We start from the raw sequence: 20,127 nt of genomic DNA on the forward strand, positions 1-20,127 counted from the left end.
ATCTTTTATTATACTGATTTTTGATTAATCCATCAATTTTAAATGTTTGACACCAATTTGACTTAACATGGCTGTATTAATTTTTCATTAAAGTAATGATGACTATAATAATAACAATTACTATCATCAATTTTATCATTATGGCGCACTAAAATCAGAACATAATTATACTAAATTTCATTAGCACTAATAATTAAATACTTATCTTTCTTAACACCAGAAGTTCCATCTATAGTTCGTGAATGAAGTTACAATTCTATCCTCAGTGGAGCTAACGCTACCTAGGCAGAATAAAAATTAGTTGACTGTGAAATCTGAACATTTTTTTTGTTATAACAAAAAAGAACTAAAAACAAATAAATTCTGGAGAGCGCTAAGAGGGAGCTTTTATCAAGTTTATTTGAATACATGAAGAATTCTTATAACTTTTATAAGATATTTTAATTTTGTTTAACTTACTTTAAGATTTTTTTTTGTAAATATATAAACAAACAAATTTAGACACCTTTTTAGTCAGTATTGAATATACTTAGTTCTCTTTTCGGCGAAAATTATTATCTCAAATAATTGAAAAAGAAAAAGAAGAAGAAAAGAATAAGGTGAGTCCAACTTGTTGTGCAAGCGAAATTCCAATAATGCCTACCCTTGACCCACCCACCTAAAAACTTTTTTTTTTTTAATTTGGAAAATTCAAACAAAATAAAGAAATTTCAAAATTTCCATTTACATTTTTTACATTAATTATTATGGGACATGAACGTTTGTCGGAAAATAAAAATAAAAAAGGAATCATCTATCCCCATCTTGCACAGCGTACTCTATACTCTACAGAACGTTAATTAAGCATTAAGTAAAGTATAATAAATACAAATACATAATAAAATAATAATATAAATACCAAAAATATTCCCTTATTCCTTTTCCCACGGCTTTCACCATTATTTCCTTTCTCTCTCACTCCAAACAAAACAAAAACAACCGGAAAACAAACCAAACCACTCTCTCCCTCTCCTTCAGCTTCCGCCGTTGTTTTCCGCTGCTGTCGCCGTCGCTCCGCGGTGCGATTTGGCGGCGGTTGAGTATCAGATGGGGAAGTACATGAAGAAGGCGAAGCCAAAGGGAGAGCTGGCGCTTGTGGAATCCACCACCACCAACGCCACCACCTCCTACATGGGAGTTCGAACCCGCGCCAAAACCCTAGCGCTTCAGAAATCACACCCTCAGCCCGAGCTAGCTCCCTCCTCCGATTCCTACCTCCAGCTCCGGAGTCGTCGCCTCCAGAAGCCTCCAATTTTGCTGCACTCTCCCAGGCGGAACAAACAACCGAACCCTAAATCTCCCATCCCTGAACCTGCCAGGCTTGGACTCGCTTCGGAGCAGGACGCTACGCTCACAGCGCGCAGCCACAAGGAGGATAGTACTTTGCATGAGAATGCTGAGGTTCAGGAAGCATCGTTTGGGGAAAATGTTTTGGATTTTGAAGGTAGAGAGAGGTGAGTATTCGTTCCATTTTTCAAATTTAACTTGAATTTGTTTCAATTTCTGGACTATTAAAGATGTCTACGGTTTTTTTTCTTAATTTTTGTTACCATTTCGCGATTTGTTTGGGGGGGGAAATTTCGAAGAGCGTGTGAATGCCCTATATTTTGGGGTATTGTTCATTTTTGGGATTTGTCTTGGTTGGAAGGAGTGTGAGGGGGCAATTTTTGCTTTCCCTCTGGTTTTGAGGTGGATTGTTCGGTTGAGTTGACGGTGTTTTGAAAGGCAAAGGTTTTTTTAGCAATTTATTAAGCTTCATGGCCTTGTCCGCCGCAATGTAATATTTCTTTCCGGAATATGTGCCCTAAAGATGATTGAATGCTGGAATTTTGTCTTCTCGTATAACGGTTGTGTTGTGTTCCTTTTTTTGTGGTATGAGGATTTTTTCACAGTTTTTTTCAGTTATGCGTGTAATTTCTGTGAATTTTTTTGGCTATATTTTTTTTTTTGTTGAAGTGTTTTCTTTATTATCTTGTATGATATTCCCCTCAATTCAGGGTTTCAAGGGAGAAATATGTCTTGTTTTCTCTTCCTAACCATTTTCAGTGTACATGTTCGGTTGGTATCCACTGAAAACGCTTCATATTTGAAGATGTTAATTAGAAAATAGTCTACAAAATTTATTCCACCATAATACTTCGTTTTTTATATACCCGCTTGTTTTTATTGACAGGAAATGTTGGTATTTGATAATAATATGTCAGAAAGTTTACCCCTTTTTTTTTTTCAATGTGGTGTTTTTACTCGTTTCATCAACTATCTATTGAAATATTTCACTAATTTCTCTTGTCATGAGACATCAATTTTGTATACTATTATTCTTATTATTATATTAATAACAACTGTGTAGATGGAGAAAAAAAAAAATACTCCATTCTCATTCAGTTTTCCTTTTTATCAACTGAGAATGAGGGGACATGCACAAACTATGGAGAGAAGGGGGATAGTCATTACGCAATGTCCATTTTCCTCCAAACTCTCTGCGAACTCCCTGCATATTTTATTTATGTTGAATATTCTCATAACTGAATCGTTATATGTACAATGAATTTGTAAATTGTAACTGAGTTCTTTGGCTTTAAATGTTGTACTGGTCAGCCTTCAATTTATGAGCAATATTCTTTTTCCGTTAGAAGGCTGACTTAGTCTTACCTGAAATATTGTTATGGTATTACCTTATTCTTTGCCATTAAAACGCTTTTATTTTTTTAGTGATTCTTATGCAGTAGTTTGGTTGAAATTGCTATTTATTGGAATTTGCAATGTTTAATTTTATGTTTATTATTTGGTGTAGAAGCACTCGGGAATCCACACCTTGCAGTTTGATAAGGGACCCTGATACTGTCAGGACTCCCGGTTCAACTACAAGGCCTACTTGCTCAACTGATGCTAATCGAAGAACCGAGCATGCAAATAGAAGGCAAATCCCAACTTCACGCGAAATGGATGAATTCTTTGCTGAAGTTGAAGAGGCCCAGCAAAGGAAGTTCATTGAGAAGTATGCTTTAGCGGTTTTGTTGTTTTTCTTGGTTCATTGTTTTCATTACAATATATAACGTGAGTTCATTTTGCAGGTACAACTTTGATCCTGTGAATGAGAAGCCACTCCCAGGGCGTTTTGAATGGGAAAAGTTGAAACCCTAGAAGGAGGGTGTAGTGTTCCATCAAGACATGTTTGAAGTAGCAGCAGGGGTAGAATTTGTTGAAGCGGTGGTGGCGATATTTCCCTTTTCCATCACCTTCTATTTACATGTAAAGAAAGTAGGACTCTTAAACTGTGTAGACTAATGATCTGTAACTTTACAGAGGTGATGATTACACAACAATACAAATCAAAGTCCTTTGTCTAACAGATCATTTTAAGGGGGCAAGGAAAGGGAAGGGACCGTAGCGCGTAGGATTAGGGATAAGTCAAATTAGGTCAGTATGAGGTACAGGAATTTACTTAGGTTTTCTCTTGTTCTTGTATTTTACTTATCTTTATCTTTGTCTATACTTGTACTGATGGAACTTCAACAAACTTTTAGAAATAAAGACCCGATTCCCCCACCTAAATTTCTGTCACTTCCTTTGTCATCCGTCTTCTGCTTTATAATATATTGCTCTTATTTGGATCAGGACACTGAATCTTTCATTTGTTTTTAGATGACACTAGCTGTTTACTTTCTGTGGCCCTTACCAATATTGCTTAAATCTTGTGGTCTTTTAATCGCCCTAAAGTGGTGGGGCAAAGCTAACATGGAATGTTTTGTCTTCTCTCTTATCATATAACCATGAATCACTTTATAACATTTAATAACCTGACATTGTGGGAGACATTTACACACTGGAAAATGATGCATGACCAGATTCAGTATCCAAGCATAATACCATCCTCTCTTATGGAATTACAGTGTAGCTCTTCAAGTCCTTACAGTCTCTTATAATTCATTTTACTATTTTTTGGAAAGTGTTAGCAATTCTTTCTGTAGATTTGAAGATTTGGTCGTGGTGACTTTGACTAGAGCGACTTTCGCAAGTTCATCAAGAGATCATAATATTTTTGACAAATTTTGAAGTTTTCTTTTTAAGTCACACCAAATCTTTCTTTTCTTTTTTTCAAGTCACACAAAACTTTTCTTCTATCCAGTGGGGAGCTGTCATGTTAAGAGTGTCAAAAGTTTGTCAAAAAATAATTTGAATAGAGCATCAATTATATTCAAAAATCAAGTTCAATTCGATTTTACCGAAAAACTAGTATTATTAGTTTTAGAGTTTGCATTTATGGTCTATCATTCCTTATTCTTTACTTAAGAAGAATGATAACATTAATAATTTATAGTGTCTATTAACTTTATATTTTATAATTTAATAAATATAATTATTTTTTATTCATTAATATTAGTGTTAATAAGTTAGTTTTTGTTAGCATTCTAATTCACATCCAAACAATGTTTGTTTCGTTTTTACTAACAGTTACCTTACATTACCTGCATATAATCTATTTTACTAAATTGTGTACTTAAATCTATTTCTATTTTTTAGTTAACAATTGACAATTAAATAAAAACCGTACGTGTTTAAAAAATAATTAAAAGCTATATTTAACTGAATATAAGTTATATAAGTTATCTGTAAAATAAGATATATTGTGCATACATATGTGAACATTTCCTTTTATATCCTTTTATACTTATCAGTTAATTTAAGAGTATATTATACCAATTTTATACTATATCTATTTGAGGGAAACATAATATGAATTTTTTGCAGTGCGATTAAATATAAATAAATCATCTTTACTTCTAATAATATAAATTTAAATAAAACTTATATCTTCGACGTTAGTATGCTCTAGTTTAGTTTTAGTTTCACATTATATAATATTAAAGAATATTGTATTCTATACTGCTATGAGAAAAATATTGTAAAACTTTTAAATATGCCAAAGTCATATACTCCTATAATAGACATTGGATCATGTGACCTTTCCTTTTTCTATTGTCTTGTTTTGTTGCTTTTCTCCTAACATTCAAAGTATAACCAAAATAATAAGTAAATTTTATCAAATAGAATAAAAACATAAAATTTATCACCTTTATATGTGAAGAATTTAAAAATGTTAAAAAATAGCATTTTATTCATATACATTTTTGAATAAAAAAATGTAATTTAATTACCTTATAATATGAAAGTATTTAAAAACTTTTTTGGGTTCACATATGCAAGTTCATGTATGATATAAAAATTTCTAACAATTTTTTTCTAATATAAGCAGATTTAGATTATCATTATTCATTGTTTTACCGAAGACATGTCAATGAGTGCCAACAAAAGTTTTCATGATGTTTTGGTCACGGCGGAATCAAACTTTTCTTATCTACTGAATGCTATAATTTTTCAAGTACGTTATCGAATGAAAGGTTGAACAAAATCAAACCAAAACAAACACAAAAGTTCTCCGCTCAGTCACCGAACAGAAAGAATCAGGAACGCCAAGAAAGTAGTTATGACATTCAATTTAACAGACCATTTCTGGTTCTCTCTAAATCTTTATTCCGAATTATACTGATATACCCAATTTTGCCTTATTATGTAGAAGTTGAGACTGCAAACAATTAAAATAAATTTTTAATTTATTTTTCGTGATTCGAATTTCTAAAGCAGATAAGATTTTAAATGGAATGATTAAACTTGAGGTTGAAACACTGTAAATTTAGATTCTACCCAAGTTTTCCTCAGTGCTCTTATATTTTATCTTCAAAATATGTTCATGAACACCGGTTTTAATAATTTAAAATATATTATTTTTTTAATATATCAATATAAGTGTTTTTTTTAAAATGGTTAAACCATTATATTCATTTATATTTTTTTAAGAAAATCTCATATCGGTTTTTTTACATATATTTCAATTTGATTCATATTTTAAAAAGAAATTATACACTTAAATTTTTTCCGTTTCTCAATGACATGCAATATTGTTACGTCATATTGTAGTTGTTATATTGTCGTATGTCACACCGTCAATTTAATTCTAAGACAATTTTTTTAATTAAAAAAATTAAATAAAAAAATCACGAAATAATACATGATAAATTTTGAATGTTGTTTGTACAATATAAACAAAAATAACATGATTGTATGAAATTTTCAAAAATAAAGATTAAATTCAGACGCTTAAAAACAAAGAGATAGATTTAAGATTTTCTTATAAAAATGGAATGAAAGAAATGATTTAACCTTTCAAAATTCAGCAGAAAAACGATAAAAAATTTTAGTTAAAAGTCTGGACTAAAAGTATAGCAGAAAAACCATAAAAAATCAAGTTGAAAATCTGGACTTAAACATACCAATAGTCAAATAAAATAAAAAAAAGTTAGATGCATTGTTTGCAATATAAAAAGTTGTCACTTTTTAATTAACAGTGTTAAACAGACACAAAAAGAGTGAAGCGATTATTGGTGCATATCCTTAAGAAAATGTGGTTCACACTTGAGCAGTGTTGTGATTGGAATAGTGGGTGGTTGTTGCTGTTATTATGGATGATGGATCTGTGTAGTACTAGTGGTGACTGAGGAATCTGCAGTTCCCAATGAAATCTCTTGCTCCTTTTGCAAATATTATTATTCCCTAAGTGTAAATTCAAATGTGTATTCATTATTTGTTCACCCACGGGAAAACACTTCACAAACAAACAAACTCTTATATCATTTCTGCTTTGACTCTATGGGGACTCACACACTGGGGACCTAAATGGAGGACCCTGTTCATAATTTAATAATGATCACACGTTTCTGTTAAAATAAATTGCCAATAATACCCTCTTTAACGTCAAAATAAGAGTGAAAAATAGAAACACTAACAGCATTGAGACATTGGGTAATGTGTAATTTTCTTTGCCAATATCTGTATAACAAGAAAAAAACACTGGCGAATCTTTTGGTTTTGAAAATTAGTTTTCAAGTGTAACATGAAAAGTGGACAAAAGGAGAGAATTATGATACTGTAAAAGCTTTTCAAGACATGCCTTGCCCTAGATATCCTCTGGGTGTATTTTTATTTGGGTATTGATGAGAAGAAAAAAGAAAGAATAGTTTTGATTTTATATTTTTAGTAGTCTTGTTGTATAATTAAGGAGTAAATGTTAATAACAGTTTAAATATTTTCTTTGAAATATTTTTAAGGATTAAATCATGATAAAAATCAAAATGGATAATATCTCACATACAACATACATGATGATATTATCTGAACGACTTATGATGGAAACATTTAAATTTAATTTCTTGCTTCAACGTTTTTATTGTCACGGATCAAACCGAACCTTTTTATGACATTTGGATCCAGAAAGGGTACTTGTTTGGCTTACTTTCAAATCTTCATTCCTTGTAAGGGTGGAAAGTAAGAAGCATTTGCATCATTGTTATATTTTGTAGGGTATATATGATATATAGACACAGAGTTCAAGACTCTCTCTAAGTGGAGAAGAAGAAAAAAAAAAAATCAAGTACCATCATTGGAAGTGCCCTTATTTCAAAGAGGGATAATAGTCATTTACATTTCATTTGATGGTGAGAGATGGATATTGAATTGAAAGCTAGTTGAATTCTATATATTTCATGGGGAAAATAAATATGTAAAAGTCTTTTTATAAAGAAAAAAAGTTGAATGATTCTATTATTTGTAGGAAGAATGGATGTGCTTACACTTTTTAAAGTATGCTTGGTTATTGTATTGTTCCATTGTATAACATTGAGGCCAAACAATGAACTCCCACTTCAATATAGTATAAATATAATATAGTGCGTGATTACTCTTACAACTACATAGAATGCACAATTAGGGGTAACAAAATAGGTTGCGGTCTGCATATTAGTCTGTCATTCTATTTAAATAGGATGGATCAATTTGGAATTTTTAACCTGTCATTTATAGATGGCAAGGACGAACTTTAATATAGACATAGGGAGCTCCAGTCCATAATTTTTTTATATTTATATAAATTTATATATTATTTAAACTATTTTTAAAGAAAAAAATTATACATTTATATATGATTTTGACACTTCTAAAACATTTGATGAAGATTCGTCACTGATAATTGATAAAGTGAGTTGAGTCTGATAGACTAGTCCGCCAACCTGACTATATTTAAATAGGCTGAGTTAGATTTTTGAACCCACCATCCTAGCGTGGTCCAACTCATCTAACCCATCGGGTTGCAAGACGGGGCATAATGGGTTAGTCCGTAAACCCGTGAGTAATTAAAAACCTTAGTTTTTGTTTGTTTACCCACAACACAACACCAACATCACACACCACAAAGCAAACGCGTTGAGCAACCACATGTGTAGCAACAGGACAGGGACAAGTTTCCTATCCCATTATCATCCATATAGAACAATTTTATCACCATCCTTGCACCAAAACCTAACGGGTATCAAATTTGTGTCTCATTCTCATCTCCACAGGGTAACAAGTATATACTCGTACTAGTACCTGTACCCATTTTCTTATCGTTTCAATATCAATTAATTAATTTTTATAAAATAATACAAAATTATAATAAAAGAAACATAATATTATCAACTATTCATTATTAAAATGGTTGATTCTTCAATTTTAAATATTTGGAAGTAAATTATAATTGTATACATTTTAAATTATAATACCAAATAAAATTGAATGAAAACTAAAACATTCATTAAATTTGCAAACGTTAATAAAATCGAGTTGATAAAATTTAAAAATATTTGTTAAAAAATATAAAAAACAAATATTCAAATTAAAAAATATTTTAAATGTATGTTTATTTAAAATTTTTAAATTCTAGTGAAATCCATTTTTTTATACACTAACTAAAGTTATAATACATCATTTTACTAAAATCACAAAAAAAAAACTAAGATTAAACTAATAATAATAGAATTTTAACATTTATATTTCTAAAGATGACAAATAACCCGCCCTCGTGTGTATTGTCAAAATTCGTCCCCGTTTCAATGAGAAATCCTCGTATTGACTGAGTATGAGTATGTGTATGTGTATTAGTATGGGAATATCCGACTTTTACAATTGGGGATGGGGATGTACATATCCGCCTCGTCCCCGTCCCCGTCTCCGTTTCCATATCCACCATAATACATGTCCTCATTTAAATTATTAAAATACTCATTTTCTATGAAGTAATCTTATATCCATTTATTTATTTATATTATTATTTGGTTTATCATGAAATTTATTCTTATCTCCAATATATTTCCCGTCTTATCACAACTTTTCTTGCATTGTAATTATGTTAAAATGATGTATGTCAATTAAATATTTTTTGTGTCTCACATTTGAATACTTTTACTTTTTTTAAATATTTTTATTTATTTTATATTTTATTTTCACCTGAGAATGTTTAAGGCTATAAATTTAAGTGTTCCATAATATAAACCATTCATTTATTAGGTAATGTAAAAAAAATTATCTTCTTTATTCTATTATTATTATTTTTTATTTTATTTGAAGAACTCTTGTATTTTGTTAAAATCATTTTCGTTATATATCAATCATCGATTAAGTTGATATTTGAAATTTTTTCTTAAATTCCTAAGGTATTTTTCATCTTATCACACCCTTAATTATACATTTGTTTTTCTTTGTGCGATTTCATACAATGGTTTCTCAAATTGTTTATAAGACACATATTTGATAATTTTGTTAATATTTTTATTTGTTGTTTGTTTTTATAATACAAAATACTATTTTGATATTTTTTATATAATTATTTTTATTTTCTAACTCATTATCATATGTGTAATTTTATCATTATAATTTTATAAATAAATTTGATTTACTATAATATAATAATTTAATTTAATCGTCATGCATATTTTTTATCACCATCCAACATATATTGAAGTTCAAAGGGTGAAATATCTATGTTAAAATATTATTATTATTAGTTTAATATTTGTTGTTTGTATGATTTTGATCAAGTGATGTAATATAACTTTTATTAGTATATAAAAAAAGATATTTCATTAGAATCTAATAAAAAATAAAGTAAATAAACATTTAAAATAATTTTTGAATATTTATTTTCCTTTTGTATTTTTTTCAAATATTTTAAAATTTTATCTACTAGATTTCATCAATGTTTGTAAATTTAATAAATGTTATGGTTCTTATGAAATTTTACTTGGTATTCTAATTTAAAATGTTTATAATTACAATATAATTTATTTATAAATATTTGATATTGAAGAAATAACACTCCTTTCAATATTGAATATTTAATAATAATGTTATATTTACCGTGATTTTTTATTATTTTTATAAAAAATTAATTAATTGATATTGAAACAATAAGATAGCGAGTATGGATGTGAGTACAAGTAAATACATGTTACCCTATGGGGATCAGATGAAATTAAAACTTGATACTTGTTGAGTTTGACTATGGGGATGAAGATGAATTTTTTTCTCTAGGGATATGTATGAGATAACCCTAAAGGTATTAATGACAAATGAAGAGTTTCACGAGTATGTTGAATACACTAGTTATCCGGAAGTAAAATCTAGATTCATTGTGTTGTTTGAGCTGCTTGGAACTTATATTTGGTTGAGCTATGTTGGTTAATGCCTAGCATTTTATTTGATGAATGTGAATTGTTTATATTTTTTTACTTATTTGATATAATGATTAATTATCGTTTGAGCCATTTGGGCTAAGATTTAAATGAGTTGATAAAATATAAATGTAATGATTGATGTTGGTCGTTGGTTTTGATGAATGAGAAATATGTGAGATTTTATGCTGACTCTCAAAAAAGAATATTCACTAAACGAGTAATCGAGTAGTGAAATATGTAAGAATTGGTTTTTCTTTCAATAAAAATTCATAACACAATTTTTTTTATGTTGTCATATCTTATATATTAGCTATTTGGTCATTAAATCATGTATAAATTTGATTTAGTTATAAACAATACTAAAATTAACATTAAAAATGGATAATATAATATTTTGACTCACTTTTTTTACCCACTTTTTAGAATGTGATGTGATAATATAGAGATGATTCGAATGATGAATTAAGAGTGGGTAATAAAATAGTCAAAATATCATTATCTATTAAAAATTTCATAAGTTTGCTCATCATTGACTTTCTACACAATTAGCTAAACTTTTACATTCAAAATCTTTTGTAGATATTCACAATTAATTACTCAATAATTTTAAGATCCACTTAACCATCTTCGGCCTCAATTTTTTAAAGTTTGACTTTCAACTCAAAATATACCTAAAATATAGTAAATTAACCGGCACATTTACTTTTGAACACATATTTTCACATCTTAAAAAAGAAAAATATCAAAAAAATAATAATTTAAAGATTTTTTCCCCAACTTCTACCTTTTAGAACTTTTTCATATAGTCTTTTATACTCATCTCCAAGTTCAATTTCAATATTTTTTATTTTATAAATTACATATTTTTAAAATAATTTTATATCATAATTTAAACCATTCTAGATATAATTTTCATTCGTAAATTTCATTATACTATATAATATATATTACAAAATTTAACTCTTGTAGTTTTGAATTATAAAATCAAAGCTTAAATATCTTCAATATTCAGAAAATTTGACTTTCCTATTTAATGATTCAACAATAATTTTGCTTTCAATTCTATTAAAATATTACTTTAATATTATAATTATAATTTAAAATCTTTGTAATACAATTCCTTTTTTTAATACATCATAAACAATGATTTAGAAAAAATAATAAAATTATTAACTATACTATAGGCATCAATTTGACCAATGACCCATGGATCAACTTTAACTCACTCTTTGCCAAGTCTCCTTTTATTTATGTAGTCCTAAATGAGGGAGCCAAAAAAAAACCTAGCCTCCAAAACCCCCTCTTAAGTAGGTTAGAACCAAAACCAATGTGAGTTTGATCCACTAAAATCCTTTAACTAATTCTTAAAAATAATATTTAAAAAATTTAATGGTATATTTAAAATAATAATATATTTTTCAGGTCAATTATCGATTATCGAGTCAAGTTGACCTAAATCAAAAGTTTAATAATTTAATTTAAAAAAAAATAATATATTTTTTATATTTAAAAACAAGTTTATGGACCGAAGTTGACCCATAAGATTTTTGTGGACCTTTTGGTCCTATGGATTTTTTTAATTTGAAACCTTTTGGCAATGTGGGTTTTTTGATTTCAATCCACTTGGGCCAGAGTCAAATCCTATGAATTAGACCAAATTGACTGTTATGCAAATTACATTTTTAAATAACTAATTACCATTTTAAAAAATATTTTATAAAAAAATAACCAGTATTTTTTTCCTTTTCCTGACGCAAACTAAAAGTATTTTTGTTATTCGTAATTATTCAGTAATAACATATATATATTTATTTATAAACGAACTTAACGTAATATTATTTGTTCATACTATATTTTAAAAAATAGTAAACAATTATATTTATTTATTAAAAAAATAAATAATTGAATTAAGGATATAAAAACAATATAATTATTTAAATCTTAAACATGTTTTATTATCTTAATATCATTAATTGATAATATTTTAATTTTATGGTTAAAAAAATTATAATTAGTGGTAAAAACTAGCAGATTAAGGGAAATGATAAGAAGATAACACAACACAAATTAAGAGCTTAAAAAAAAAAAGGTATAATTACTTATTTAGTTCCCTGATTTTCCGGTTTAATTCAATTTGGTCTCCTTATTATTGGTTGGTTTAATTTAGTCCTTCAATTATTTAAAAAAAATTCAATTTGGTTATTTCCGTTAGGTTGGAGTTGACACCGTGTTCGTATAAGACACGTGTTGTGTCAAACCATGAAATTTTTAATTTTTTCTTATTTTTAATGTTTTTTCTAAAAATTTATAAATATTACGTGTCAGGTTTCCATCGTGTCACGTGTCAATTTACAGTCATGACACGTGAAAGTGATAATAGTTATTTTCAATTTAATCCTCTAGTAAATTTTTGGTTCATTGTAATACCTTATTTTTTAAAATCATCAAATTTTGTTCTCTCCAATTTGAGATTAAATTAGTAAATAAACTTTTATATATATATATATATATATACACATGTTACACTAATCTTTTTGAATACATGCATCAAATCACTTTACCTAAATATTCAAATTATTTAATACTTGATCCGTGTAAAAAATTCAAGTGTAAAAGATTACAAAGATGGTAAAATATAAAATAATTTGAGTATTTAAGTAGAGTGATTTGATGTATATATTAAAAAAAAGTAGTGTGACATGTATATATAAGTTATAATTAAATTTATTCACTGATTTGGTTTCAAATTTGAGAGGATAAAATTAGATCGTTTTAAAGAATAAAGATACTAAATTTAACCAAAAATTTAAATAGGGAATTAAATTGAAAACAATTATTATCACTCTCATGTGTCACAATTGTAAATTACCATATGACACGACAGTAACATGACACATGACCGTTTATAAATTAAAAAAAATAAAAAAATTTCACGGACTTGACACGTGAATTGTACGGTGTTAAGACAAACCTAACTAAGATGACAAAATTGAAACTTTTTAAATAATTAGAAGATTAAATTGAATCAACCAATAATAAGGAAATCAAATTGAACGAACCAAACAAATTAAAAAACTAAATTAATAATTATAAAAAAAATTACATAACATAAAATCAAAGATGGGTCACCTTGGTGAAATTTAAAATCTTCTAGAACTACGGATTGTTTAGTCCCCTCTTCAACTTTACTCAAATTGTGAATTTCCTATTTTCTTTTGTATTTTTATAAAGGAAAATGTATTTTTAACAACTCAATTTTAATAATTTTCTCTTACAGTTTGATATATTATGTTAAGTGGTATCTAATTTTTCATTTTTTTATTTTTTATACTTTTAAATCAATTAAAATACATCAAGTTATAAAAGAAATTTATCAAAATTTAATTATTATTTTACTTTTATAAAACTCAATTTTAGTTAGTGAATTAGTTCTGGAGTTAAAAAAAATAGGTGAATTTAATTATTTTTTCGACCTAAGAGTAAATATTTATAATAAATATCAAACTAATGATAAAATGAATTTTAAAAAGGTTATAGAAAAATTAGAAATAAAGCAGTTTGGATTGTAATATGAATTTGAATGTCCATGTACTAAAGAATATTCAGTCCATAAAAAAGAAGAAGAAAAAATTACTGTGAAATTTGAAAGCTTGTGTTGCATCTTCTCTTTCCCGCCTTCAGTCACAGACAGATCCGATGCTATGGAACCCTAATGGACGACGCAAAATACGTTAAACTGTACCAAACACTCTCCAACGCCACCGTTCCAGATCCAATTTTCGAAGGCAAAGACCATTGCGGTGTCTGCGAAACCCTCTTCGACCAACTCCACTCCATCTTCCGCCGATTCTTCTCCGCTCTTCCTTTGTGCCACCGCCATGACCTTCTCTCTCGGTCCCTTCCGCCTCCGCATTCGGGGCTGTGGCCAATTGTTGAAGAACTTTCTCTCATTCTGCGCTGCTGTCTTCTTCTCCTGACGCTCCCGCACTCCGACCAGAAGTTCTTCCTTCTCAAGGGCCGCTCTCTTCTTCGCATTCTCAATTCCTTCCTCTCTTTCCATGTCTCCGAACATCGCGGCGTGCGCTTTCGCAACTTCCTCACCGACGAGGACTTGGACCTCGATGATTCTTGTCGTCCGTTTCTGCGCGCGCTGCTTGAGGTGGGTTTCGTGTTGATATAGTTCATATTGTAATATACGTGTGTTCTGCAGCTGTATGCTCCAATTAACGGGTTAATGTTATCTTATATGATTTTGGATTTGGTTCCTAATTGGATGTAGCTTTTGTTTTAAAAGGTTTTTGTCTGTTTAGTTTTTAAATCTATAATTCTGTTATCATTTTCTTGTATATTTAGAACCTGTTTGAAAATACTTCTTCTTAAGTGCTTACTGTAGTACAAAATAAGAAGGTAGAATGGGTTGTACTTATTTCGTAATTAGAATTTATCGTTTTACTTAAGCTTTTGGATATTTTTGCTGAGAAAGCTGTCTAACTTAGAGTAGATGGTAGATTCATTTTTATTTTATGAAGACAATGCTGTTGGGTCGTGTGATAAACATTTTTTTCAGAAGCTGCGTAAAGTAAATATTTTTTGTGTGGATCTAACAATGGTGTTAGACTGTGCTAAACATTTTTTTCTTAAGCTGCTTGAAGTAAAGTTTTCCTTTTTAATCTGAATAACTTCTAGTTGGTTCGAGTTTGACAAATAACCATTATTATATTGCCTCTGACATGACCAAGTCAGTTTGGAGCCCAAGAAAACTGTTTCATTTTCTCTATATAATGCAATTGTTTCTATCCTCCTCATTTCTTGTATGTATGTGTTTTCCACTTTGGATTCCACATACACCATTTATTTTTGTCCCCAAATTTTCAATCTGCTGCCCACGTGTAACCTCGATGGACAGCTATAATGTGGCAATGGGCGGGCAATGGGTTCTGCTTTTAGTTTTATGGTAAAACCATCTGGTTTCTGGAAATAAAATAAAGTGGAGGAAACCAGTAAATGGAAAAAAGTAGCTTTTGTTTCATCAGCTAATTTAAGTTTTTAGTTCCAGTTTGTATGGGACCAAAAGTCTATGTGATAGTGATATTAAATTATTAATTATTAATGATTGTTACACCTATTGTGGTCAGGGAGATTGTTCCAGGATTTGAACTTGTAAATTTCAGGTCACCAGGCAACAGTCTACCGCTGTGCCAAAGCTTGTCCCTCTAGTTTTGTGCATTTTAAACATCTGCCACATAGAAATTTGTATAGGATTCTTACTGGAGTTCTATTAATCTAAACTTGAACATGTTATCTCAGGTATTTGCAGATGAACTTTTAAGACACCAGCCATTGAGAAGGTATCTTATGATGGCTGATTCAGTATCTTCTATCCATGAAAAGCTTTTCGTTTGTCATTTCAACCAAGGTGATATTGCCATTGTCCTGGAGGTGTTATCTTCTCATTTCATCCTGTCAGTTTCTGATGAGAAAGCAGTTGAGGATTTCACAGTTAGATTATTTTTACGTTGTGATAAGGATTTCAGATGTTCTGAACTTAGCATTGCGCCCTCCATTGTGTTGTTGCATGACCCTGTTGTGCTCGCTGCACCAAAGATGTTCCAGGCACACATAGTTTCAATGGTTTCTGAAGCCATTTGTTCTGGCTTATCTTCAGAGCTTTTAGCCAATTTCAACCTAATAGCACTGCAAAAATCTGTTATCTTGTACTCTACACACGTGTCTAGTTTGCAAATAGATGGCTTTCGTGTTGAATTGAAATGCTCCGACTCACACCTTCTTGACAAAGGTCAGCTAAAATTTGAATCTTATATTCAGCATGGCACCAGAAGCAGATTAAATAAAGTCTTATCAAAATCAGATGATTCATGCGATTCTTATCAATGCAAATTGTTTTCGAAAACAAAAAGGGATCTTTTGGCCGAGTATATTGCATTTATGAAGGAGAGACAGTACCTATTTGATGATTCATTAAGGGAAGGGATTACCTCAATCTTAAGTTGCCTAATCCATCAAGCCTTCTCTCAAGAGGCCGCTGGAGATGCAGTATACAATATAAAGGAAAACATTAGTGCGCAAGATATATCTCTTCTTGGATCCATAATGAAGCTGATGAGTGTTTCATTGCTTCAAGCAATTAAGTATCTACGTAATAGTGGTGATTCAGATTGTTTGAAAACCATGAAAAGTGCCACTGTGCGTGAGAAGTATGATTTCTTGATCAGCATCATTGACCATTTTCAACAGTTTAAGATCTGTTTACCAATTCAAAGTTTCTTGTATGATGAGATGAAAATTCAGAAATCAAATCGCAAAGTCTCTGAGGCATTGCTCGTGCACTTCATAGGCTTGCTATCTTTAAGTTTTAACAATGGACTTGAATTGCTGGCAAAGGGGTGTATATCCGTACTTATGGCATTGATGTATCTGTTTGTTTTTGAAGAGGGGGATTTACATGCTTTGGGATCATTGAAGGGTTTGTCATTACCACCTTGCTTGTCCGAAATTTCATGTGATAAGAGTGGAAAGGTGAATTGTGTGTCTTTGGTTCTCATGAACTTGAATTTAGTTTATATTTCACTCTAAATTGTTGGTAAATTTTGCAGGGTGCAAGAGATAAGCAATCTGTCTATAAAGTTGTAGCAGAGTTTCGTAGAATTCAATCATGTACTTTGAGGTACGTATCGTATCTATGTCTTTCTAGGCTTTACATGGTGTTGTCTTTACAGATTCTCAATTTCTCTATTCAAGCATGTAATTTGAGGCTTGCTTAATGGGTGCTTGAGTAGCCATCATAACTTCAATTCATTGTAATGCCCAAGAAAAAAACACTCTGTAGCGTCATAGTTAGAGGCCCACTAATTTTTCTGTTATTGTTAAGGAGCAGTTGTCTTCTGTCCTAGTTATGGACTCTTTGAAAGCTTGAAGTATTACCCTTTATTTGACTAGATTATACTACATATTCTTTTATCTTGGAATTTTGGGGAATATTTAGATCTTGAGGGACTTCATTTAGTTTAGTGCATTAATGGTACAGAGTTCGAGGGATTCCATGTAGTTTAATTTAATATTGGTTCCACTTCTGATATTTAGATTGCATGAACTATTATTGTGTTATTTTATTCATGCATTTTTTTCCCACCCAAATATTGTAACAAACATTCTTTGCTTTGTGTTATCCTTCATTCTTTGCTTTGTGTTATCCTTCATTCTTTGCTCAAGAACATGGCAACCTTCCCTTCTTATCTTCCCATGAACTTTTTCTCAGACCCCCAAACAATGATGATTATGCAATGGATTCATAAGCTCCACTGAAATAAAGTGGCAAATATCTTATATTTCCTCAAATTTTGTGATGAAGTGGACATGTTTTGCGTGATTAAGTTGTCCTTTTTTGTGCTTTTTCTGAACCATCCTGTATTTTTCAGTACGGATTCCTTCACCTCCTGTAACGACGAGAATGGAACAGAGAAAACCTGCGATGGGGAAATGTTTCTTAATTGCATATTAGGAAACCCCAAAAAGTTATCCGATTATGATGAACTTGCAGATTTCCTTGAGTGCAGGACTGGGAAAAATTATTCCAAGTGGTTGAATAGGCGCGAAATATATAGAGATCGTAGGTATCAGAAAAAACTAGAATTAGGGAAGACTAAGAAGAAAACATTCCGGAAGTGTTTTCAGTTTAAAAAAAATGGCCAGTCTTTGAAACGACGGAAAAATGGAATGTTTGTAAAGCATCGGAGATGATAGATCTAAACCATGACCTTTGCCCCGTGTACATGTAAATGAATAACTTATTTTTTTGGCCTCTTCATTCTTGGCCATATTTTTGTACATGGATTTATATTTAGGTTTATTCAGTGGGTTCGGTAGCCAACAGAGTATTTTCCATTTTTCACGACCAAACTTCGGAACACCAACACATCCACTGGGAATTAAAAGGAGAGTTGAAGCTGAGGAGAAAGCGGCGAACAACTAGCCTACCCTTTCTATATAACTGTGAGCTGATCCTAAATATAGGCACTGTTCATGAGAAGCAGCTTAACACGAGCTAAAAAATTTATGCTAGCGAGACGATGATAGATCTATTCATAAATATAATGTTCGTTAAACTAATGTAAGAGAAAAACATTGAAATGGAACTTCCGTATCTAAATGTGTGTATTTATGTAAAAGATGACAAATCTAATGATAAAGTCATCATACTTTACTTTCTCTTTTATGAAATTATAATAGATATGATTAGAAGTAATATGTAATGCTGTTTGGTTGTCATATACAAGGTATATTTGTTTTTTTGTAATTTTTTTTTTTAAAATTTAAACTCTTTGAGGAGTTTCCTAGTCACATATGAACCAACACTATGCTATTGTTGAGTATTGTGTTTTTTCATTTGATCTTACCATAACATTTTATTTGTTATTTTTTCAACATTTTAAATTAACTCTAACAAAAATACAATATCTTGATTTGGAATGTTTATTATTTGGTGACCTTACTTAGTTACAATAAATATAACTAATAATTTGAATATTCTTATGATCTTCATAAATGAGGCATTTTCTAGCAACCATTTTAATAAATTTTAGGATCTATTCGACTCCATCCTAATGACATTGATAATGAGAGTTTAAAAATTGTCTTATTATATTCACTGCAAAAGTAAGTCACAATGAGATAATTTAATTTATCCACTAACCTTTGGTATCTCTCAGGATCAGAGAGAAAGGTTCTCCTTAGTCATGTATAAGTTTGACACTTGAATCCATTGGTGTGTCGAGTCGAGAAGCTTAACATTTATTTTTTTCTTTTTCTTGTCAAGAGCATTGTTTCTTTCAATATAACAAACCATTATTAGACTGTGTCACTTTAATACTAAGAAAAATACCTCAAGTTTATAAGATCTTTTGTTTGAAACTTTTGAACAAGACATTGTTTTAGTTATACATTACCCTCGCTATCACTACCTCTAATATATTATAACAATGCTATTTACATGTATAATAAAATAGATATATCCTTTGAGAGGATGACGAAATAACAAAGAAAGAACTATCAACATCCCTTCATATCATTCGTTAGATAACCGTTTGAAAATGTTCAAACCATACACGGATTGTAGGCAACATACCATATTAAATTAAAGGTTAAAATTGAAATTAATTTCTTTTGAAAATTTTGGACCATTTCATTATAATATTTTTGTTTATACCATTTGATACATATTCGCTTCAATATTAGTTGAGAAATACATTTGAAACGTCAAATAAACTTATAAAAATTTTATTTAAAAGACTAAATTCATGTAATTTTAGAGATAAGAGACTAAATTAGATTTAAAATTTTAAAAAAAGACCAATTCTAATTTTTATTAAAAATTAAAGAATCAAAAATATTTAACCCTAAATTAAAAAGTGAGATAAGAAGCGGGTATTATAATTTATTTTGAGTTATTTTAAGTTCTGGTAATATA

At 29.7% G+C, this 20,127-nt stretch overlaps 2 protein-coding genes across 2 annotated transcripts; both read left to right on the forward strand.

Moving 5' to 3' along the window:
* Positions 1 to 916: 916 nt before the first annotated feature.
* On the forward strand, positions 917 to 3,389 carry LOC114189554 (cyclin-dependent kinase inhibitor 4-like). Its single transcript, XM_028078149.2, has 3 exons — positions 917 to 1,493; positions 2,834 to 3,037; positions 3,114 to 3,389. The coding sequence occupies exons 1-3, from the start codon at positions 1,087 to 1,089 to the stop codon at positions 3,181 to 3,183; spliced, it is 681 nt and encodes a 226-aa protein (XP_027933950.2). The 5' UTR covers positions 917 to 1,086; the 3' UTR covers positions 3,184 to 3,389.
* A 10,868-nt stretch (positions 3,390 to 14,257) lies between these two features.
* LOC114190703 (2-isopropylmalate synthase) lies at positions 14,258 to 18,814 on the forward strand. Its single transcript, XM_028079683.2, has 4 exons — positions 14,258 to 14,802; positions 15,951 to 17,180; positions 17,258 to 17,328; positions 18,080 to 18,814. Exons 1-4 carry the CDS (start codon positions 14,356 to 14,358, stop codon positions 18,399 to 18,401), a joined length of 2,070 nt encoding a protein of 689 aa, XP_027935484.2. The 5' UTR covers positions 14,258 to 14,355; the 3' UTR covers positions 18,402 to 18,814.
* The last annotated feature ends 1,313 nt before the right edge of the window (positions 18,815 to 20,127 follow it).

The sequence above is a fragment of the Vigna unguiculata genome, chromosome 7, assembly GCF_037176805.1.
Source record: "Vigna unguiculata cultivar grain cowpea cultivar isolate G323 ecotype 2 chromosome 7, ASM3717680v1, whole genome shotgun sequence".
NCBI classification, from domain to species: domain Eukaryota; kingdom Viridiplantae; phylum Streptophyta; class Magnoliopsida; order Fabales; family Fabaceae; genus Vigna; species Vigna unguiculata.